Consider the following 25,233-nt stretch of genomic DNA (forward strand, 5'->3'; position numbering starts at 1 on the left):
AGCAAAGTGACTGACTCTGTATTATAAAATTATAGAAATTGGACATTTTCTGATTATTATGCAGTGAAGTTTGGATAATAGCTGCTTTTGGTCAATTACAAGCAATGTACGCAGTGTGGATGGAAATCATGGGATATCTACCTAGTAATGGGTAGGCCCACCTTTCACCTGGATAAGGGCAGTAACACGTGAGCCATTGAGTCCGCTAGTTCATGAAAGCATTCCACATGTATTTCCATCCATGCTTGCTGCACTGCTGTCCATAATTCCGTTGCCATCCTGGGTGCAGAATCCAAAGCTCAAATGGACTTTTCCACAGCATCCCAAAAATGCTCCACAGTGTTCATGTCTGGTGAACGGGGAGGACATTCCATGGTGGTAAATTCTGTGGAATGCTCTTCAAACCATGTTCTAGTCACCACAACTCCTCTGTGGAGAGGCGCATTGTCCTGCTGTGAAAGTCCATTACCCTGTGGGTGCACGATGACTATGAGGGATGCAAATGGTCTACAAAGATGGACACGTAACCTGGACCATTCAGAGTCTAGACGTACCAGAGGTCCCAAGGTGTGCCAGCTGAACACACCTACCATTACCGAATGTACACCTGCCTGACATGACAGATGCATAGCTTCCTGCTGTTTCTGCCAGATATGCACTCTTCCGTCCACTCAAAATAACTGGAAACAAGACTCATTGGACCAAATGCTTTAATGATAGTGGGAGTTTTTACAGTTTCGATTAAGAGTACAATGTTAAAATTTGTATGGTTTAATTGACTTTGCCAGACCATTAGAGGCTTAAATTGTGACATCAGCTTCATGCCCAAATAACTATTAGGTTACATGATATGAAATTGTGTTATCTGACATTTAAATGAATTGTTCAGTGTTTTAAGTGATATACTGAGAACTTACTTGTCAGTAAATTGCATCTGTTCTCCATAAACTGATGTATGGCCTGACCTATGTTATTAGATCTTGTCACCTTAATATTTTTATTATTCATCATTGCATTTAAAGTTTTAATTTAATTTTTAAACTCTTTAGCATTTGGGTAAGTTAATTAGTCTATTGGTTAACTTAACTGGTTTAGGGATTAGTGTGGTAATACTCCATATTTGCTTATGTGTGTATTTGGATGTATATATCTATTGTCTTCATACAAGTTTTTTTATTTCTACTTTCAGGTTGTCATTCCCCACTTAACAGAATCGTATTCATCTTCTCAAGATCCTCCAGAGAAATCAATACCAATATGTACCTTGAAGAATTTTCCCAATGCAATTGAACACACATTGCAGGTAATCTTTTGGTTAATTTTGATGAAGCATTCCTTTGGTCGTAATTGTTATTAATGTTTAAAATTACAAGGCTTTAGAGGAAATAATTACTTGAGTAAGTAATATTAATTGTCTTTACTGTTGTAAAGATACCAACTATCACTTTGTTTTTTTATGGAAAACTCATGGCAGTGCAAAGTCGTAATGGCGCCTCCGTAGCCAGGTGGGAAGGAGCAGCAGTGCGTATCACACGCTTCTTGATTAGAGCAGGGTTCAAGCCCGTCACCACCAAATACAGAGGATGCAGAAAGGTCAGGGAATGACCACCGCATATCCCAGAGCAATATGGCCTTAGTTGCTAATGCTCCTAAAAACCAAACAAACAACAACAGCAAAGTCATGTCAGTTAACAGTGCCCCATATTGATAAGCTCCAATAACCAATACTTGGACTGTGTGTTGAGAGAGAGGTTAATTCATTTAGATTTGCTGCAAAACTTGTTCTGAAAATTATTAGGTGAAAAACTTAAACTTTATTCTCCACTCTGCATTCTCTTGTCCAGGTGGTAATTTACTTAGGACAGATTCAGCTGTCCTACAGTGAGTTTCCCAACTCACAATAGAAAATCTCTTGGCCAAACTAAGTCCACAGTTTACAAAATTTATTTCTAGTGCTATACAGTATCTGCTACAAGTATATTAAATACAGTAAAATCTTATTACATATTCTAAGGTGTGAATTATTCCATGGTATTGAAATTTCATTCTAATATTGCTTAAAATTTCAAATGAATATTTTTATTCAGAAATTCTGCTGCACTCTTAATAAATAAAAGTAGTAATTTCCACTATTTCATTTAAATAATCATATGAAAATAGAAATTTGTTTGGACAGCATGGTTTTGAAAGTGGCATATAAAATTTTAATAAACCACACTTTCTGTAATATGTTAAAATAATTTCGTTTGTTGACTTGCTCATGTATTTTTGTTCAGTCAGTTTGTAGATTCATCACTTGGCCATCCATTCTTGCACCTATAACAACTCTATTCCCAGTGTATGAATTTCGGTGGAATTTTAAATTTGGATCTTTTAAAAGTATTTGTTGAGTAATTCCAGTTTTCATTAAAATCAGACCAATCGAAATCCAGCAGGTTTTTTTTTTTTTTTTGTTTTTATTATTATTTGTTTGTTTGTTTATTTAATCTCCCCCCATCCTCATGTAATAACTCAGTTTCCAGTGGATGGAGATTCGTGAAATTCTGTATTTGGGTAATTTCAGAAAGATTTATCAAGCCATGCCAAATTTCTGAAATCAGATAGTTATTATATTTTATTTATTTTATTATTTTATTTTTTTCATACAGATCACAGGTTATCCATATAACAGTGTATTTTTTGAAGTTGTGCATAAAAGTCATTGTTTTGCTCTCTCCCTTATATACAGGGTGTTTCAGTTAAACGTTTCAGAACTTCTAAGAGGTGTAGGGTACATCCTGACAACTCGAAATCATATAGCAATGTGGGGTCGGAAATGCTTTCCTGAAGCGGTGTTGTACACAGAAGCACCATAAAGAAAAGAGACCGTAAGTGAGAAATCGTTTTAATAATACATGAAAAGAAGCAAAAAGTACATGGATTAAAGTAAGTGTTCGAAGTTTCTTCCACGGGCTACAATGCACGCCTCACATCTCCGACGCATGGACATCCGAACATTCTGGAATACTCCAGGCAGCGTGTCCAGACACAGCAACCGGAGGATTATGCACCTCGTATTACTTTCGCACAGTGGTACCTTGGAAAATGTGCTACAAATCCCCTTTTTCCTGCTGAAGTGTTGTTTTCCGATGAGGCATCCTTCACAAGGGAAGGAATTTTCAACACGCATAACGACCATATCTCGGCGGTCGAGAACCCGCATGCAATACGACGTCGTGCAGCACAGATTCCATTTTCGGTCAATGTATGGGCCGGTATTATGGGAGATCACCTCATCGGACCTTACCTGTTACCGTGTTGTCTAACCGGACCTATCTACTTGATCTTTCTGCAGCAAGTATTGCCACAACTTTTGAGAGATGAACAGATTTCTGCATCGACGGAACACACAATGTGGTTCCAACACGATGGAGCCCCTGCCCATTATAGCGGAGATGTTCGTAACTACCTGGATGTCACATTTGGTCAACAGTGGATCGGACGTGGTGGTCCCGTGCGTTGGCCTGCTCGGTCACCCGACCTATTATGTCTTGATTTTTATTTCTGGGTTCATATGAAATCGCTAGTTTATGACACCCCTGTTGACAATGCTGAGGAGCTGGTTGCAAGAATCGCAGTAGCTGCCGAAGAAATTCGAAATTCGCTTGGAGTATTCCAGAATGTTCGGATGTCCATGCGTCGGAGATGTGAGGCGTGCATTGTAGCCCGTGGAAGAAACTTCGAACACTTACTTTAATCCATGTACCTTTTGCTTCTTTTCATGTATTATTAAAACGATTTCTCACTTACGGTCTCTTTTCTTTATGGTGCTTCTGTGTACAACACCGCTTCAGGAAAGCATTTCCGACCCCACATTGCTATGTGATTTCGAGTTGTCAGGATGTACCCTACACCTCTTAGAAGTTCTGAAACGTTTAACTGAAACACCCTGTATATCATATTTTTATAATATTATGGGGAAGATTATACAAAAGGATAAAATGCAAAACTTATCATGGCATACCCACAATCTAGGTAACTTCATCTTGGGTCAACCACTCAAATTGAAAGGAAAACAGTGATAAGGGTTCTCTGTTTCTCTGATCAATATGCATTAAGGTGAAATCAATTTTGAGGTTCAATAACCAATAATATAATTTGGTGTAATATAACATATTAATAAAATTTAGAGGTTAAATACAGTAACTCCTCGACTTATGTAATACTAGGCTTATGCAAATTCGACTTTACACAAGTTTTTGCTGGCTGGTGCAAACTTAAAATCGTGGAAATATATTTTGTATCCCATAGGAATAAATGGAGGTATCATGAAAATATTATTGTAATGTTGAACCCAATAACCCCCCCCCCCCCCCTTTTTTTTTTTTTTTTTTTGGTAATTCATTCCAAGACCTTGGAAGTTGAAATATTCACTATATAACTAAGCTATTTATCTCTCTAAAAAGTCATTTTTATAATGGAAATTGTGCTACACTTTCATTATTATATGTTCCATTATAAGAATCAATTTTGAATGCCTTTGTGATATTTTTCTAAAACACATTTCTGGAAGTCACTACCATAAAACAAAAAAATAATAATTTGCACTTTCTGATTTATTGGGCTTTTCTGTTAGCACAATCTATTATAAACGGGTAGTAAACTATCTTATTGCATTTGCAATAGTCCCGGTAACTGGAATTCTGTGGGTTTTTACATTATTGTGGTGAAATGTGTTCCTCCTTCACTGAAATCTTCAATCATATAAAAAAACATAAATAAATTTTCGGAATCTTCTCTTCATTCCTATTTACTTATTACAATGATGAAAGGAAAGCAGCCAATGGGAAAGTGGCAGTGCTGGGAAACAAAGCGAAACAAAACAGAACTGATTTAGAAATGAAGATGGTTAATTAAGAAGTATGAAGCAGGACAAAGTTTGTCAAAGGAAATGGTATTGTGTGTAATGTATGGCCCTCTAATAAGAATTGCCACGTGGTGAACCCTGTGTGTTGGATGCAGTAAAATGTGTGTGTAGAAATGCCTATAGTTATTGCGTTAATGCAAAAAGAAACACTGCGATAGTGAGGTCAGATAAATGGCTAGTGGAGTAGGAGTAATGGTGCCTGAACTACACAAAGGCAAAACTATAGTAATACGTTTAGAAGTGATTTTTCCTACATCCTTGGATTGCTCTAATAATTTCGGAGAAATAAGAACGAAGAGTATAGGATAGCTTAGTCTGATGCAAGATATAAGGTGATTCTCAGATAAGCTCAGGATTGCAAGCCTGTTTTTATGGTAGGACCCTGAGATGAATTGCATGTTCCTTTTGTGTGAACTTAGTGGTATTAGGTATATATGCAGTGTTATGATAAAAATAAATTAAAATACATAAATAGGCAATAAGTAATACACTAAGTTGCTGGTCAATGGGTACAGGTTTTTAAGGCCATAATGCACCAAGAAAGCAAAATGTATTCTATATACATAATATACAAAGCTCTAGGACCTATGAATCTGAAACCGTATTTTTTTTTTTTTTTTAATTGGTGCAATGGGTTCTGGAAGCAGTTGTTTTAAATTTATTATATTTATATACTTCTTAAAGGGGTATTTCAGGTAAATGATAGGGAAATTAGTGTAGACCAGTTAATTGTACAGTGCTTTAATGTTAGCTGCACAAGTTAACTTTTATTGCAAATGTAAGCAATTCTGAGGCATTGGGATAGAACCATATATGCATGTACTGATTTAGAGATATCGGATTCCCAGTTTGTAAGGCAGACCACGTTGAAATTAAATACATCTCTTGTTATATACATTTATATCTGTAGTATTGTGGAATATTTCTATTTTGAGATCCAAGTAATTTTCCATGGTATCTGAGGTGTTAGTTTTTTCCAGTGCAAGCTCTTCTGGATATAGTCTACTTTAATCCTTAATGAAATGTGGAGAGTTAAATGCATATAAGTCATCCACGTATCTGAACATTAATAGGTTATCTGAAAATGTATTTTCTGGTGAATATAAGTAAAGGTTTGCAATTATTCAGGATGCTGGACTTCCCGTAGGGGTGCCTTTCACTTATAGGTATAATGAGGTTCCATCATATAGATAAGTTAATTAGTGTATCCCAGTGAGTTGATTCAAGGTTTATGCTTTTTATGTTCCATGTATAGTTTGTTGAAAACTTATTTTAAATTGTTAAGATTGATACTGATGAATATGCTCTTAAAAGTCAAATGTTTGTATTTGTGTTATATTGTTATTATTTATAGCATTTATAATAGGTGCATTGTTTTCAGTGATTTTTATAAGGTGTTGCCTGGAGCTGTAGCATAACTGTCTCTACATGAGGTTATGAATCTGAATGCAATATATGATTTATGAAATTTAGATATATCGTATATAAGTGGAAATTTTAGGTTAGTGTAGTTTAATTTTAATTTTTTTATACAAAGCTATTAGTTTTTTGCTTATTACATTAGGGGAGGATGCTGTATATTTGTATGTGTTGCTAGATTGTAGTTCATTCTTGATAATTTCTTTAATATGCTTTACAAATAGTGTAATTGCATGCCACTTTGTCAACCGGTGTAATAACAAAACTATTATATATTTCTCTGAGTTGCTTATTTATTAATTTTGTTTATTATTGTTTGGTGTGTATATAATTTTTATATATATATATATATATATATATATATATATATATATATATATATGCAATATGTGATATATAAAACTGTAAAAATAATAAGTTGGGAGGAAGAACCAGAAAAAGAATAAAAATTACCATGAATGCAACATGTCGTGTAAAATTAGAATAATATACATAAAAGAGAGAACTGAAATGAGCAAATAAATAAAAGTGGAAATGGAAGATGCGTAATAAGAATATGTTGAAAAACATTTATTAGAAAAATATTAAATGTAGGGCAAATGTAGCCAAATAAATAATAAATTTAGATGTGTCTTTGTTTTATTTATTTATTTCTTCGGTCAATTTCTGCTCTCTTTATGTATATTTTTATATGTGTATAACCACCAAGGTAACAAAACAGAAGCCCAAAAAGTGAAATATCCCTAATATTACATGATAAACCAAATACAAAAGAAAATAGATATGACAAACAAACAAGGAACAATAAACAGATGACCGTTGCATCCAATCTTGTCAGAGGGCTCCTGGATACATCAGCTGTGAACTGTAATGCAAATTATCACAACAGACAGGCAGACACCAACTAAAATGCCAGCCTGCTGAAGCAATAAAATCACATCAGAGACCCTGATGTAATAACAAAGGAGCTTAAGTACTCTCCACTAGACGAGACTATTGCCAAAAAAGAAAGAATGAAGTTGATAGCAGAAAATAAAAACAGATTATAGATATTATAGAGGGTGGTATGAGCATTGCAAAGCAACTAGCACTCAATACACCCAGTAAAAATTAAACTGTAAAAATAATAAATGATGATTAACGTAAGTGGCTGCATAGGAAATATCCAACATGTTGCATAAAATATAGAATCAATATACAAAAAAAAAAAAAAAAAAAGAAAGAGGAAAATGAGAGAAGTAAATAATAACTAATACAGAAGTGGAAATGGAAGATGCATGGTGGAAATGTCAAATTTTTTTTTTTTTTCCCCAACACATTTCTACCACGCGTCTTACATTTCCACTTCTGCCTTCGTTATGTTTTTCTTTCTTTGGTCAATTTCTGCTTTCTCTTTTTATGTATATTTTGATTTTATATATATATATATATATATTATATGATTAATAAGCTGTAGTAATAAATCACAACGGCTAAAAAAGGAATAAAAAATAATAATATATTGTGCTAGATTATGGATCTGAAACACTGCTAGTAATTGCAGAAATACCCAGCAACTATAATGAAATACAGATAAATGTATTTGAGAAGTGTATAACTAGGGGTGCTGAGCTGTCAGGTGTAGTTACAATGGAAAAAAAATTAAAGAAAAATATACAAATGGTACTTAATGCTATAGATCCTAAGATTTTTAACTATATCAAGAGCCGGCAGCCAAAACCAAAGGAAATAGCAAGGCTTCTGTTTTTGTTATGACATACAGGAAACAGACAGAAAAAGTGAGCTGATGTATATATCATAGCCAACCTAACAGAGACCAAAAAGAAAAGGAATAAAAAACCAATAAAAGTAAAATGCAAAATTAATATAAAATTAATACCAATTAAAGAAAAATTGAATGAATAGCAACCGGCCCTATGTGAATTTTAACAAAGAAAATGTAATATGAAGATGAAAGGATAAAGTCAGAATATGAAAATTTAATGTCGAGCCTGGCAGGTGATAGTGAAATGGGCTGAAGGAAGCGAATGCATCAAGGCTGTGTCAGAGACCAAAGAAGTTGGCCAATAAGTTCCCAGCAAATTTATAACCTTTAAAGTAATCCTGAGTATTTTGGCGGGGGGAGAGAAGGCGTAAATAGGTTAAAATAAACTTTACCCGTTTGATGGGGAAATCGGCAATTAAACAAATGAGGCAAAGGGGAGAAATCAATAACTTTCAAAGTAACATTAAAAAGCCTGAACTTTGTTGTAGAAGAAAAGTAAGTGATAGCAGAAAAATAGTATCTCGAATTTTGCTTCCGGTCAACTTAATCGCACACGAGATATAAAGTGTAATGTCTAAGAACAGCAAAAGTAAATGGAGGAAGGGGATTATAGTAGTGCTCGGGCAGCCTGGGGTTGAGTAACTTGTACCAATAGTTGGTCCCTGGACATATGTCTCATGTGTTTAAGTTAGAAATGAAAATAAAGACGAAAAAACAACTAACAACATATAATACCCCCACAGTTAACCAATCGGTGGGCACAAGCTTTTCTACACTGTGAGAAACCAAAGAAGCTAGGGGATATTTGACTATACATTATGTACTAGCCTGAATGTAAAAAGATATGAACCATTCATTATGTTGTTAATATCATATGGTTGTCAGTAAGCTTTTTATATTTCATGATATTCAGAAGTTTCTTAAAATGATGGTAAAGGAAGGCTCTCTCTCTCTCTCTCTCTCTCTCTCTCTCTCTCTAAAATAATGTTAGGAGAAAGAAAAGAATAAGATGACCACAAACATAAGTGGCTGCATAACCACTTATCCAACAACATGTAATATATATATGCAGATAGATAAGTGTATGTGTAGCAGTGCTGACATGACAGGTGTAGGTATTTACGATGGAAAAAATTAAGTGCCTGAAAAATAAAAGAAAATTACTTAAATTAAATGAAAATATATAAATTGTACTTAATACTGTAGGTCCTAAGATTTTAGCTACATCATCAATGACCGACAGCCAAAACCAAAGGAATCACAGCAATAAGCAAGGCCTCTGTTTCTGTTATGATATATAGGGTGATTTTAAATTATTGTTGGGATTTCTGTGGCTTATAATTTTCAAACCAGAAACAACAAAATAAAACTGCTTACAAAAAAGTAACTCAAAAGTTTTTTTTACCTATAGAATCAATACTGCAGAATGCTAAACAACTTCAACATGCACACCTTTCATGGCATGTAAAATGTCCAAATGATATTCTGTTTCTCTCAGTGTTCTCCAGCATTTGCAGTGTAACTGTTTTGATTGCAGCAACAATTCTGAGCTTCAGTTCATCGAGGGAGATCACTGGGGTCTTGTCACAATGTCCTTCACGTATCCCCACAGGAAGAAATCAAGCGGCGTAAGATTGGGTGAGTGTGGAGGCCACGGAATCGGTCCGCCACGCCCAACCCAACACCCAGGAAAATGCATGTCAAGAAATTCTCGGGCAATAAGAGCCTAATGCACCATCTTGCTGGAATACCACATTTGGCTGATGATTATCTAACTGGGATAACAGATACAGCTGTAGCATATCCAGATAGGTCACCGCTATCACTGTTTTTTCTGCAAAGAAAAAGGACCCCAAACGTGACAAAGCACATCAGATGTTGACCTTTGGACCTTTTTTTTTTTTTTTTTTTTTTTTTTTTTTTGAATTCTCAAGTGGCATGAGGGTTTTCTGATCCCCATATTCTGCAATAACGATTTACTCTTCCTGATATGTAAAGCATTGCTTCATCACTAAATCTCCATCTCCAAAGATAATTTTCATTAGCTTCGATGTGTGACAAAATGTCTTGGGCAAATTGGAAACTGTGGGGTTTATCGTTCTAGTTTAAAGACTGCACAATCTGCAGTTTGTAGGCATATGAAGGTGAAGATGGTTATAAACAATCCTCCAAACAGTCGTTTGTGGTATACCTAACTGCAAAGAAGCTAGTCTAGTTGAATTTTGTGGTCTTCGAGAAAACGCTTCATGGATTTGATCAACATCTTCCTGCAAAGTGCTTGGTCTTCCCACTCCTTTTCAGTGTAGAAAACTACCAGTCTCTTGAAGTCACTTTAACCAATGTTGGACAGCAGTATCTGAAGGTGGATCTTTTCCATACTGAGTTCTGTAACGATGTTGCATTGTGATAGCAGACTTTGTTTTGAAAAACTAAAAGTACGCACATTGCCTTCTCTTGAACAGTCGCCATTTTGAAGTAATGTCGTCAATATCTCCCAGACATCAGTGCGGCAAGTACAGCATTGCCAAATAAAACTTTGAGTTACACTTTCATATTCCATAAGCAATTTTATTTTGTTGTTTCCGGTTTGAAAATTATAGGCCACAGAAATCCTGATAATAATTTAGAATCACCCTGTATACTTGGCAGGCAGAAAAAGTGAGCAAACACATACATCACAGCTGACCTGACAGACCAAAAAGAAATAGAAAATAAAACTAAATTAATACTGAAATAAATAAGTAAAATGCAAAATTAAGCTAAAACTGATTTGATTCCAGTTAAAGGAAGGAAAAAAAAATTAATAATGAATAGCAAACTGCACTACCTGAATATTAACCAAGAAAGTGAGAAAATATCAGGACGAAAGAAATAATAGTAATAATAGGCTCTAGTGTTTTTCTTTTGTCCTAATGTTTTGCTTTCTTGGTTTTAGGGGGAACCAAGAAAGCAGAAAATATCGGGAGCGGCGCCTCTGTAGCCAGGTGGGCAGGAGCAGCAGTGCGTAGCACATGCTTCTTGATTAGACCGGGGTTCGAGCCTGTGACCACCGCATATCCCCAGAGCAATATGGCCTTAGTTGCTAATGCTCCTAAAAACCAAATAACAAACAGTACTAGGAGCTACAATATTCTATGGCTGAAAATACAGGAACTAATCAGCAGTGAGTGATCATTGGAGATAGTTCCTGAAAATACACTGCTGATAGTTCCTGAAAATACAGGAACTATCAGCAGTGAGTCATCATGTTGGATAATGAGGAGAGAAATAGCAGTTCTTAAAGGAAAAGGACTAGATACATAAAGGTTGGTAGAGAAAATCATGAAAGCAGTGAACAAAAGTGCATTGCAGGATCATTTAGTTTGAAATAGAATTCTAAAGCACACAGCATTGTTTTATAAAGTAAAAATTGTTTAAACAATTTGCTTGGCTATTTTGACAGGATCACTTCAGCTAGATGTAAGAAATAATTTTGACACGTTTATTTGAATTTCATTAAAGCATTTGATTTGTTTCTGCTTGAGTTACCTTACAAACTGGAACATATTGGAATTCCAGAAAATCTTTAGATGGATTGGAAGATGGCTGGAGCCAGTCGTAATTGATGCTTTTTCTTCAGATGGTCTAACGAACAGTGATGTCCTTACTATGACCAGAGGTTTTTTTTTTTTTTTAATGAATTGATCATGGGCAAGTACTTGATGTCAAGGTTGTTAAAGTAGTTAATGATCATCACCAAGCAGTGCTTCTTCAGGACGACTTTAGACCTCAGGGAAGTGGGAGCTATGCTTTAAGGCAGTCTTGCATTCGGTAGGATTGAACCAAAAAGGGGTAGAGGAAAGGATTGGAATATGGGGACTACGATAAAGTCAGACATTAAGTTCTTCAAACAGTGTAGGCAGGTGTCAAGGAAAGGTCATGGTGTCCTATGGGTGAGTTATTGGACATTTACTTGTAGAGATAAGGAGGTCATAATCCCATATGAGGTAGTCAGACCTCACTTGGAATACTGTGTTCAGATATGCCAACTGCACCTTAAAAAAAAAAAACTTTAAATTGCCCAAAGACAGGTGGCATGCCTGGTGTGATTGGTAAAAGGGTGTCCATATGAAGAAAGACTGAATATATGGGCTACAGAGCTAGATACTAGCTAGTCTGAGAGGTGAAGGTTAAAATGAATCGGTGAAATTTTTACTGTTATAAATGATAAAAACTAGGTGCTATAAATTCAAATTTCAAGGGAAGAGTTTTACACTGGGTTGCAGCATAAAACTCTTCTGACAGCTTGGAATTTTTCAGAGTAGCTGAGGGGAGGGTCATAAGTTTATTCCTTGTTAATCTGATATGACTAGCAAATTTGCATCTATTAATTGAATTGTGAATTAGCTTTCCTCTTCTGTGGGTTAGTAAATAATAACACAAATTATTAAATGAAATTCCTCCTTTTTGGTTGGTATTTAGTATTAGCAATGGCCACATGGTGCAAGGAAGCCTATGGCTTATGCTGCACCAGCCAAAAAAATAAATAAAATAATAATGATCATAAAAAATAATAAGAAGAAGAAGAAGAAAAAAATAATCAATAAATAAGAGAAAAGGAAATGGACAACCTAAGTGTTTCCCTCCTCCTGCAGGTAATTGTCCAGCTTTCCCCAAACTGTCTGCCCCCCATGTAGGCAATTTATTTCAGAAATTTATAACTCGCTGGCTAAAATAAAACTTCCTGCAATCCAGTCTAAATATCTTCCCCCATAATTATGGCCCCTTGTTCTAGCATCATTTATAGCCATGAATTTCATCCTCATTCATTTTGCTTATGCCTCTCAGAGCCTTAAACACTCCAGTCGAGTCTCCTCTAAGGTGCCTAGTTTCCAAGCTCTGCAACCCACATATTTGAAGTCTTTCCTCATATGGATGCCCTTTTACTGATCTCACCAGGCGAGTTACCCATCTCTGTACCCTTTCAAGAAGCACAATGTCTTTCTTTACGTGCCCGTAGCCGGGTAGGAAGGAGCAGCAGTGTGTAACACACGCTTCTTGATTAGACCGGGATTCGAGCCCGTCACCACCAAATACGGAGGATGCGGAAAGGTCAGGGAATGACCACCACATATATAACAACAATAACATCTTTAGGTGTGGTCTCTGTACCTGAACACAGTATTCCAAGTGTGGTCTAACAATAGCCTTATACAGTGGGATTATGACATCCTTATCTCTACTAGCAATTGTTCAATACATCATTGATAGGACACCATGGGCAGCAATTGTTCAATACATCATTGATAGGACACCATGGGCCTTCCTTGCAATCTGTCTACAATACTCAGAACTTCTTCTGACCGTATCGTAACACCAAAGTCCCTTTCATTCACTACCAGCTGAACTCTGCCAAGTGTATAAGTTATTTTGGGGTTACTGTTCCCCAGGTGCTATACATTACACTTTGCTGGATTAAAGCATAGCTGCCATTTTTCTGACCATTCCTGAAGTCTCTCTAGGTCATTCTGAAGAAGCTCTGCTTGGCAGTGATCATTAACTACTCTACCAATATTTACATCTGCAAATTTAGACATCACGCCCTATATCCCTTTATCGATATCATTTATGAAAATCAAAAACCAACAGTGGTCCTAATACTGATCCTTGGGAAACCCCACTTCTTTCATCAACCCAATCTGAGGAATAACCATTTATCACAACCCTCTACCTCCTGTCCTGAAGCTGTCCAGCTACCCATCTAAGGATTTTCCCTGTTATTCAGACCTGTTCCAGCTTATAAAGAAACAACTCATGTGAGACTGAGTCAAATGCTTTGCTGAAATCCAAATAAATGTCGAAATTATTCCAAAAGTCCGGCTCTTGAGTGACCCTGTCAAAATAGCTAACCAGATTAGTTAAACATGATTTTGCCCTTACAAAACCATGCTGAGTATCATTCAGAATTCTATTTCTATCTAATTGATCCTGAATTCCAACTTTGATCATTGTCTCCAGTAATTTTCCACTTCACTCTTAGAACTGCCCTTATGTGTTAGAGACATTGGCAATTTTACAAATCAACTGAATCACTCCAGAGTCCAGTGATGCTCACATAATTAGCTTCAGTGGTTCAATGCACTCACTTGCCACCTCCCTTAAGATTATAGGGTATATGCCATCAACCTCAGGAGCCTTACTGGCCTGTAGGCTCGAAAGTTTTTTTTTTTTTTTTTTTTTTTAACATGTGAAATTTCAACAACATTAATTTTTTTTTCAACTTCACTCCCATAATTTCTCACTGTGAGCAGATGCTCACACATTGATCTTTTGTGTTCAGTATAGTGTGACAGATAAGATGTTGTATTTAGTAAATATAAATAAGACAGATCTCTTAAACAAGATTGTGTTTATTGTCAATTGATAGCTAATCTCTTAGATTTGTGTATAAGCTAAATTATGTTGAAGTTATCTTCCAGTTGTTTTTATTGGTATCTCTCAAGCTGAAAAGGAAAACAAATGTCAAATACCTATTAAATATTACAAGGAGCCAGACACCTTTTTTGTCATCTTGTATTATTTTGCATGGTGCATTCAAAAAATTTACCTGTTTGATTTTTTTATTGCTCTGGTATTGGTATGAGTGAAAATCTATATATTTTGCAACAAGTCTCTAGCACTTATGGCTGCACCATTCTATCCAGAAGTGGATAGAATGGTGCAGGAAATGATGTGGCCAAACTCAATCACCTGGTATGGTATGGTGATAGTTTTTCAGAAGCATCAGGTAAGACTATGCACTTTTCCATTACAGAGCTGGAAAAATGTCATTACATGCTACAGTAATTTGGTGTGAGGTTAGCAGAAATGAACACTCCCATCCATATGACCCACAAAAAAAAAAAAAAAAAATTTTTTTTCTCTCTCTCTCGCTCTCTAAGAATCTGCCAGAACTGGATTTTTTTGGTTGTTTTGAATGTGTGCAGTTTCCACTGGGTAGATTACTGTTTTTCTTCAGGGAACCATCATTAACAATGGTAGCCATAATTCAGCCATTGCTATGAGATGTTGCATGAATCTTAGATCTCATATGATGTAACCATGGATGCAGAAATTGCTACATATGATGCCCATTCTTGCTCATGTTCGTCCATGTGGTGAAGTCTGCAGCAACTTTCTTGATAGCAGTTTGGTAGGCTCTTTAATGTGTTCATTGGTCATGCTTATCATTTGTGGAATTGATTCTTAATAAACTTAGTTTCTTTAACTTTTGCTCCTTTCCTTCGCAGTGCATAAAACCATTGGTTCAGTTTGGCTCAGAAACTTATCACACCTCTTCAATAATCTGTAAACGAGAAAAGCTGTTGTACTCCCAGAGTATATAATGATCTACATTACGTTATCTACAAATTTGACATTCAGATGAATGACTCTTAAAGAGCAAAATCTTTTGAATGTACCTCTTTGATCTTTATGATGTGAAGTGATCTTGCTATAATTAAATGGAAATGCTATTAAACAATTTCATGCTAACAATTTAATTTTACTTACGTAGTGGGCAAGAGATGAGTTTGAGGGTCTATTCAAGCAGTCAGCTGATAATGCTGAGCAGTATCTCACGTAAGTTTGTTTATTTTTATTATTAATAAGTTTTGTGTTCTTTAACCCTTTCATTCACAAATTCATTTTCAGATACCACTGTTTCATGTTAGTTTTAGGAAAATGGACATATCCAACAAACAAATCACCTGCTCTTGTTGCTGACTTTTATTACGTGTTTTAAATATTGACACAGCAACTTTCAGTCATTATACCATGCATACTTTCTAGCATTGTTGAAACCTGGAAAAGACTAATTCATATCAGTACCGGCCATTTGCCCATGCTGGGTATAATGGGAAAACTCATGGTATAAAGGGGAATTACCAGTTTAACCTGTAAGTTGATGAAATACAATTCTATCAACATATCATGCTTTGGCTTTAATATCTAGATCATTGTACTATATGATTTAGATGGAAGCTCAGGTTTATAATGGATTTGCCGTAAAGGATAATTTCCTATGATTTATCTTAGATATTGAAAAAGCTTTTGGTACAGCTTGGTGTTATTGCATTTTGTCATTTATGTGGAATAGGTGTAATGCAGCAATCTTCCAAAGTTCATACAAACTTCCTGAAACATCAGACCTTCCAAGTCCTTCAATCCTTCCTTTCTTGCAGATTTACTCAAAGGGGAGGATGTATTGAAAGATTCAGTTTTAAGTTCTGCCTGATATTTTTACTATTCTAAATGCAGATGATCTTAATGTATCCTGCTACTCTCAAAATGTGAGAACAATTGAGTGGCAACTTAATTTGCTGTTAACATGATTGCAGCTTGGGCTTTGAAAAGTATAATCTGTATCCTCACTCAGTTCTAAAATTGGGTGATTAGGGTGCTATTTGTACTTAATATATTTCTATATTTTTTCTTAACCTTCCTTGACTATGTTGAAGAGTCTTGAACCACCTGTTTCTAGAAACTAAATATTTTAAAAGTATCAACAACATTGTGGGGTGATGATTGCCAAACATTTTGCATCATGCACGATCTTCAGTTTACAACTCTGCTAAATGTTGTGCATTAAAGTGATTAGATCCAATTCGTTACACTGGCCTGTATATCATTCTTGTAGCCTGCTATGTATCTTCTATCCAAAATTTCTAAATGTGCCAATAAAATCAAAACCAACCAACCAATCCAAAATTTCTATGCTGGAGAGCCCCCAACTCTCCCTTCTCCCTCCCCAGCTGATTTAATAGCACGATTCAATGAATCGTGCTATTAAATCTTCTGACTCATCCAACCAGCTTGGAGTTTTCCCACTCAATGGGAAAATATGTAATGCTTACCCATCCATCAATCAGCCAGCTGATTCATGGTAGATAAATTTTCCTCCATATTTGGCAACTGGTAAGCTAGTCACTATCACTTCTGCCATTCCTCCCTGGTCTCCCCCCCCACACACACAATATACAACTGATCATTCTTAACCAGTCAACCAATGAGTGCCATAAATGTAATGTCACGTGAAATTAACAAGTACTTCAGTATTGACACATTGAATGAATGCTTTGCAGCAATGCTTGAATTTCATTTGTAGACTTGGCATCAATTTTGTGTTTCATGTTACTGTTGATGTTAGTTTATATACATGAATATAAACATTTTATAAAATTAAGATTTGTTCTGATTTACAGCTCAGCACAAAAGTGAGTGTTCGCTTTTAGCAATTAATTCCAAACTTTTAATTTTCAACCATCAACCAACTTGCATAATCCACAGCCTGTACTTCCAGAATTCAAAAGCTTTACTGCATTTTCCAAAATTTTATAATACAAGTAAATAAATAACACTATATTCAAATATTTTAGCAAGAGGTCGAATCAGGGGATGACAAATATGCAAAGTCTGAATATAGTAGATGGAAATATGATGCATAACCAGGAAATTCATTAGGGGACTACTCCTGACCATGTATCAGGCACTGCATTTCCAAACTTATCTGTTGTATTAGAAGGGGGGGGGTGCAAATATGCGGCCTTTTATCTTAATACTAGTAGACAAGGTAATCCCTATGCAGTGTAAAAAATTTAAATTAAAATAAATACAAATTTACAAAAGTGTAATGTGGAATATAATACAAATGTATGTAAAGTGCAGAAGGTGTGAAAGGTAATGAAAAAGTATAGACAAGCAAATGGTACAGGGAATGGTAAATTCTCTGTGGAGGGGAAGGGAAGAAAAAATCTTCAAAAGAAGGCAAAAATAGCAATAGGAGTGTTCGTATTGCAAATGTGATATGAAATTTTGTAAATTTGCATTTATTTTAATTTACATTTTTTACACTGCATAGGGGACTACCTTGTCTACTAGTATTAAGATAAAAGGCCACATATTTACACCCTTTTTCTAATACTACAGACAAGTTTGGAAACGCAGTGCCTGATACAAAACGCAGTGCCTGTCCCCAGGAGGTAGTCCCCTGATGAAGTTGCTGGCTATATATCATATTTCCATCTACTATATTCAGACTTTGCATATTTGCCATCCCTTGATTCAACCTCTTGCTGAAATTGCCCTCCCATATCTGAATATAGTGTTATTTACTTATATATTATTATTTTATTTATTTATTTTTTTTTTCTTTTCTCAGTCCCAGTTCATTTTTGCACTAGGTTTTTCAAATTCTTTCACCTGTTTAACCACTACTTCACATCCACTTTCTACTATCCATTAAACTTAGTTCTGGCACCTTGTGTACTTTCCATTTTCACAGACACTATTTATTCTACAAACTACACATATATATTCAAAGGGATTGTTTGCTTACATAATTTTTTTTTTTAAAGTAATTTTTTAAAAAAAATATTTGTTCAAAAATACTTGCCCATCTTGCGACTGGCTGCAAAGATAGAGCAAGTAAGTATATATTTTGTATTAATTTATCTAAATGGATGTTGTTTCCATAAGTAGCCCATGTCTGGCTATATAGCTAATGGGAAGCAAAGTTAGGAAAGTACTTAGAATAGCAATAGACACCCCTGGCCTTGTATTACACTAATAGCTCAGAGTGTTGAAGAATATACAGTTGGTGCTCAGGTAATCTGGGGGTGCAAGTTCCCATCCGTATTAGTAACTTCCCTGGATTGGGTAGGTTATTGCGATTTAGAAGGAGATGTCTTCCGTAAAAACCCACACAATTCCAGCTATCGGTAACAGATTCCACTAGCAGAAACACAACTGGAAATTGTTTTTATTGTTTTATGGTAGTAACCCCCAGAAATATGAGCTAGTGTGGTGTTAATAGTGCGTCTCTGCCTTTACAGTGTTGTTTATTCAGTTGCTACACGTGCGCAGCTTTGTTTATGTGTATCAAGTGTGCCTCCTCATTTTGTAATTGTGCTTTATTCCCTAAAAATGAGTAAAATTCTTAAAAGGTGTGAACAGGAAGTGTCCTGGTGAAGACACTACCGGTTCAGAGAGAGAGAGAGAGAAAAGCAATATCGATACACACACTGAGGCGGACTGGGTCATATTCTTACCTGTGAAAATTTGTAGCGGCCTCATACTAGTGTTTATGGCCAAGATCACACTGGCCTCCGGCCCACTGGGGTTTCCCCGGTGAGGCTTATATGGCCTTACTGGGGAAATATGAAATGCTTTGAGCAAAATGAAAGACCATGTGATGTTGCACGTGCTACAGGCTTAAATGAGGCAATGCTGAGAATTAGAAAGAATGCAAAGAAAATAAAAACAACTTTCGTAGCAGGAACAACTCAAAGTGTAATTAAAATCTATTGGATCAAGACACAAAGAATTGGAAGAGATGGAATGGTGGTTGTCATCTGTTTGGATAGAAAATCAAACAAAGAACAAATTTGCTTACGACAGAAGCAAAAGCATTAGCAATGTTTTATTACATAATAATCATGATAAAATACTTACGTATTTTATTACGATTATTTATTGTGTTTGGTAATGTTTTGGTTACGTGTGTGTGTGTGTGTGTGTGTGTGTTCAATCTTGGGTGGTTGGCACCTAACCCTATTTTTTCCATAGGACCTGTTGTTTATATTGCCCACTTTTGTATTGACAGGGGTTTCTAGGAACTCAACTATCGTGTTATATGAGGACTGGCTGTATATGTAATTGCTTACTACACAACTACCTTTACCAAAACCTTACAGGAAATGGAAATTCTCTCGAGCCAACTGGGTAAAATTTCAGTCAGCAATTACACCGAATGAGGAAATTATACGATTACAACCCATAGATGAAGTGACAGAATATATCACATCCCAATTGTTGTCAGCTGCTAAAAACTCAATTCCCTTGACGAATCCCGTGTCCCGACGTAATTTTAACTACAGGTGGAATGATGAATGCACGAAAACAAAGAGGGGAAAAAATAAAGCGTGGGATTTATTCAAACGATCCCCAACCACAGCTAATCTCATCACCTATAAGAAACTAAGGTCAAAAGTTTGTTTCATTCAAAGACAAGCCAAGAAAGATTCCTGGACTCTGTTTGCTTTCACTGTAAACAGAAACACTGATTCCAGATTAATATGGAAGAAAATTAGGCAGCTTTCTGGCAAGTTTCCAACCATCCCTACCACAATTCTTTCATGGAATGGGCAAGAACTCTGGAGATTTGGAATTTTAAAAGACCTTTATAGTATCGGACTTAGAGGTTATCTTTCAACTTTTATTAAGAACTTTCTCTCATTGTTCGTTCCAAATTAGTGTGGGATCTACCCTCTCTCAGCCCTTTTGCCAAGAGGAGGGAGTAAGTGGGTTTTAAGTGTTATGCTTTTTGCCATCAAAATGAATTCCATCATGGAACAACTTCCTCCAACTGTAAGCTGTGTACTCTGCGTTGATGATTTCGGCATATTTTCTCAATCTTCCAGCATGAGGTTTATCTAGAGAAGTACGATATACCATGACCATCTGAACTTGTGGTCAGTGAATAATGGCTTCAGGTTCTCCTCACAAAAGATGGTCTGCATACATTTCTGCCACAAGCGCAACCTTCACCCTGAACCTGAATTGAGACTTGGACAGAATGCTATTCCAGTAGTTCTTGAGACTAGATTTTTGGGGCTTGTGTTTGATAAAAAGTTGACATTCCTACAACACGTCAGTCAACTATGTATGAAGTGCACGAAAGCAAGCTCTGAATATCCTATGTGCATATTTCTTCTAATTCCTGGGGTGCTGACCGATGCACTCTATCGTGCACTTGTGCATTCCAAATTAGATTATGGGATTCCAAGTATACCCATCTGTTAGACTCGGCATAATCCGATGGCTGGATCCCATTCACCCTCAGGCAATTTGTATTGCCACTGGAGTATTTCGAACATCTCCAGTCCAGAGCCTCAATGTCGAAGCAAATGGCCATCTTTATTGCTTTATAGGAAACAATTTGCTTTGAAACTGAAATTCCTGCCAGACAACCCCACGTGGACACCTGTGGGGTTGTCTGGCAGGGAAAAAAAAAAAAAAAAAAACATATTTTATATACCAGGGGTTGCCAACAAGTTGATCACGATCTACTAGTCGATCGCGGCTTTAATTTCGGTTGATCGTGTCATGATGAATTATATATATATAGGACTGTTTTTGAGCCACATTGGGAAGCCTCTACAACACTCACTAGACTGCCAATCATCCACTCGGTATTTGTATCCAAAGACTACTCAGATTTGGACATCACAGTAGACAATGTTGCCCCATTACTGGGGCAACTTTCTCCACCCTGGCATGCTTGTGTCTCAAACTGCAACTTTTCTCTTAACAATTGGAGAAGATAGGACAGTACTCCATCTGCTGTCTATTTGCAGATCTTAACAGACTTCTTGCCAGTCTGCACAGAAGGCTCGAAAACAGAAGTGTCCGTGAGATCAGCAGATTTCCTTCAAATGCAGTCTATTCACTAAAGAGCTTCACACAGTTGAGTAGCCTTAGATCATAGAAACCATCCACCACAAAAAAAAAAAAAAAAAAAAAAAAAAAGGTATTTTACATACCGGGGGTGGCCAACAAGTCGATCGCGGCTTTAATTTCGGTTGATCATGTCGTGATGAATTATAAATATATATATATAATAGATTAGTCAAGATCTGAATGTTATTATTATTATGCACCCCACTGAATACTCTTATTACAAATCCCGTTGAACATGACTACTCTTGTCGCTGCGCAGCCTCTAGGCTTGTCTAGTGAAACTTCACACAGTTACGTTGTGGAGAGCATAGTGTGTCGAATTCTTATTTAGCTTACTAATACCCTTTGATTTAAAATGAAAACTATGAAAAGAGTAAAATGTATCATTTTCATCAAGGGTGGGAATTATAATACTTTTTTTGTAATGATAAAAGAAAAATGTTTGATTTGCAATGCTTCCGTGGCTATACCCAAAAAAGGAAATTTAGGAAGACACTTCAACCCACTCTATGGTAAATACCAATTGTATTTTCTGCCTAATAGTGACCTAAGAAAAAAGAATTTAAATCCAGATTATTCGCACAACAAAATTTCTTCATGACACCTAATTTACAATCTAAAGCAGCAACTGTACAGTCATTTAAAGTGAGTCATCTTTTTGCAAAAAAATGCAAACCGTTTTCTGATGGTCAATTCATCAAAGACTTTATTTCTAAAAAAAAAAAAAAAAGTCTTTTTGAAAATTTTAAGAACAAAAATGAAATTAAAAGTGCTCTTCAAGATCTGCAATTATCTCAATATTGTGATGCGACACATTGAAAAAATTAGTAAATATGTGAGCAAACAATTGCATGCTTGTATTGCTAATTGTGTCCTTTTCTTTATAACTGGATGAATCTACAGACTTCAGTGATACTGCTCGATTGCTTGTTTTTATTCAAATGGTTTTTGATGATTCTACCACTAGAGAACTGCTGTGTATGGTTTCGTTAAAATAAAATTAGAGGTCTTGATATATTTAATGCATTCAAAAATTTTATTGAAAAAAATTAAATTACTACTATTTAAGCTTGTATCAATAACATTTAAGCTTGTATCAATAACAGATGGAGCTAAAGAAATGACGGGGAAATCTTAACAGATTTATTGCATTGTGCCAAAAGGATGGCAAATTCCAAGATTTTTTGAGTTGCCACTGTATATCATCCATCAACAAGCGTTAGCCAGCAAAAGATTAAATGCTAAAGGTGTTATGAACATAGGTTTCGAAATCATGAATTCCATCAGAGGACAATCTCTTAAAGGGAGACATTTCAAAATGCAACTCGATGAATATAAACCAGATCTGATATTACACGCAGATATGACGTAGCTGAGTTGGAGTAAGTTATCCTGAGAGAGAGAGAGAGAGAGAGAGAGAGAGAGAGAGAGAGAGAGAATATGATATCCAGCCTCAGGACCCTGGGTGTGCCAAGCCCACACTCACCAGATGTGAAATCCTGTTTTTTGAATTTAATAGTGAGAAATGTGTTTCTGAAATTGAGAAAGTTGTGGATGATTTTGAAGCCAGATTTGATTTTAAAACAATTTAAAAAAATTAAATATTTCCTATCCATTTAATGTTGACTTAGATACGAAACAAATTGCATAAAAAAATCGCTGAGATTTTTCACACGGAGAAAATATTACTTGAAAATGAAATTATTACATTGCAAAACAATATCTTCCTAAAAGCCAGATCATCAGAAAAATAATTTTAGAAATATGTTTGTCGAGAGAAATACCCAAATGTAAAAAAATGCAGTGAACTTTTAAGTTCCACATATCTATGTGAATCGACCTTTTTGTATTTGAAACAAACAAAGTCGAAGAATCGCTGTTCTCTTTTATAGACTTGCATACAGAAGATTCTTTACTGTTGGCCTTATCACAGTACGTATATCCCTGATTTTGAAAGCTTGGCAGATGACATGAAGACACAAACTTCACATAAATTAAAAATTTAAGTGTGTTAATTTAAAATGAGAATTCTGAATTGTATTTAATTTTAAAATTTATAAACAACATTTTTCAATGTGTAACTTTTTTAACCATGTGCAATGAAATTCTTGAAATGGTAGATCGCATCACAAATTAAGTCCCCCCCCCCCCCCCGATGTATACCGATTCTCTTTTCTCAGTTCATTACAGGCCTTAGTATTGATGAGTTACAACCCTCACCCAGTCCTATCCTGGATAGAGCAGAAACGCTGCCTGGCAACCCAAAGGTCGTGGGTTTGATTTCCGCCTCGGGCTTGGATCAAAGTACTGCAAAAAAACCTTGGGAGGTGCATTATGGCCACAGAAGCCTATGTGCCAACAACTACCAAAAAAAAAAAAAAAAAACCAGCAGAGACTGGACATTCTTTCTTAATCCAAATTTGATATTCATTTCTGCTGGATCCCTGGCCATATTGGGATCTTAGGAAACGATTTTTTGGCAGACAGTGCAGCCAAATCAGTAAATGTTTTTAACCCTCACCTGTTAGTCCCCTATACAGTCTACAGGCAATTAATATGAAAGGAACTGGTATCCCAGTGGCAACACTCATGGCATGGGCAGGCTGCAAATAAGTTATACCGGATAAAGCCTGTAATCAAGTGCTGGCAGTCTAGTCTGCACAGGAACTATAAAGAGGAAGTTGTTCTGTCTAGACTTTGCATAGGACATTGTCACTTGACGCACTGCTATCTGTTGAGGGCAGACGATCATCCTGTGTGTAGTAATTGTGACACCGTTTTATCAGTCTGTCATATTTTAATCGAATGTGCCTGTTTTAATAATGATCGTCATTTATGTTTTACTCATCTGTCTGAGCCTCATACACTCAGACAGATTTTATCGAACAGTGACAATGTGTCAGCTATATTTAAAGTTTACAACTTATTAATCTATATCAGAAGTGGCCAACTTAATTTGTGATGCAATCTACCATCTCAAGAATTTCATTGCACGTGGTTAATCAACATATATTGAAAAATGTTGTGTATGAATTTTAACAAATACAATTTGGAATTCTTGTTTCAAATTCATATGTATTTAAATTTTTAATTTATGCGAAATTTGTGTCTTAATGTCATCTGCTAAGCTTTCAAAATCAGGGATATACTGTGATAAGGCCAACAGTAAAGAATCTTCTGTATGCAAGTCCATAAGAGTAGAGAGATTCTTCGTCTTTGTTTGTTTCAAATACGAAAAGACAGATTCACATAGATATGTGGAACCAAAACAGGAATTGGAGGGTTAACTGCATTTTTTTAGTTGGGTACTTTTCTCGGCAAACATATTTGCAAAAGTTTTTTTTTTTTTTTTTTTCCTGGCTTTTAGGAAGATGTTGTTTCGCAATGTAATAATTTCATTTTCAAGTTGTGAAATGTGAAAAATCTCTTCCTCTCCCCCCCCCCCCCCCCCCTGTGATTTGTTTCGTATCTAAGTTGACATTAAATAGATAAATATAATGAACAATGTCTTCAATTGTTTTAAAATCACTGAATCTGGTTTCAAAATCATCGACAACTTTCTCAATTTCAGAAACATACTTCTCGCTATTAAATTCAAAAACGTTATTTTGCAAATGATCTTGCATCTTTGCAAAATGATAGCATTTTTTTTTTTCCTTTGAGATTC

At 35.7% G+C, this 25,233-nt stretch overlaps 1 protein-coding gene across 1 annotated transcript in view; it reads left to right on the forward strand.

Annotated features, from left to right (window-relative positions):
• Positions 1-25,233, forward strand: part of LOC150086946 (ubiquitin-like modifier-activating enzyme 1) — a 354,098-nt gene that overhangs the window by 259,270 nt on the left and 69,595 nt on the right. The window contains 2 exon segments of the mRNA XM_090372833.1: positions 1,190-1,303; positions 15,625-15,689. Coding sequence (XP_090228959.1) covers positions 1,190-1,303; positions 15,625-15,689 — 179 coding nt within the window.

This window comes from Mastigoproctus giganteus, chromosome 4 (genome assembly GCF_048544385.1).
Source record: "Mastigoproctus giganteus isolate SK-2022 chromosome 4, ASM4854438v1, whole genome shotgun sequence".
NCBI classification, from domain to species: Eukaryota; Metazoa; Arthropoda; class Arachnida; order Uropygi; family Thelyphonidae; genus Mastigoproctus; species Mastigoproctus giganteus.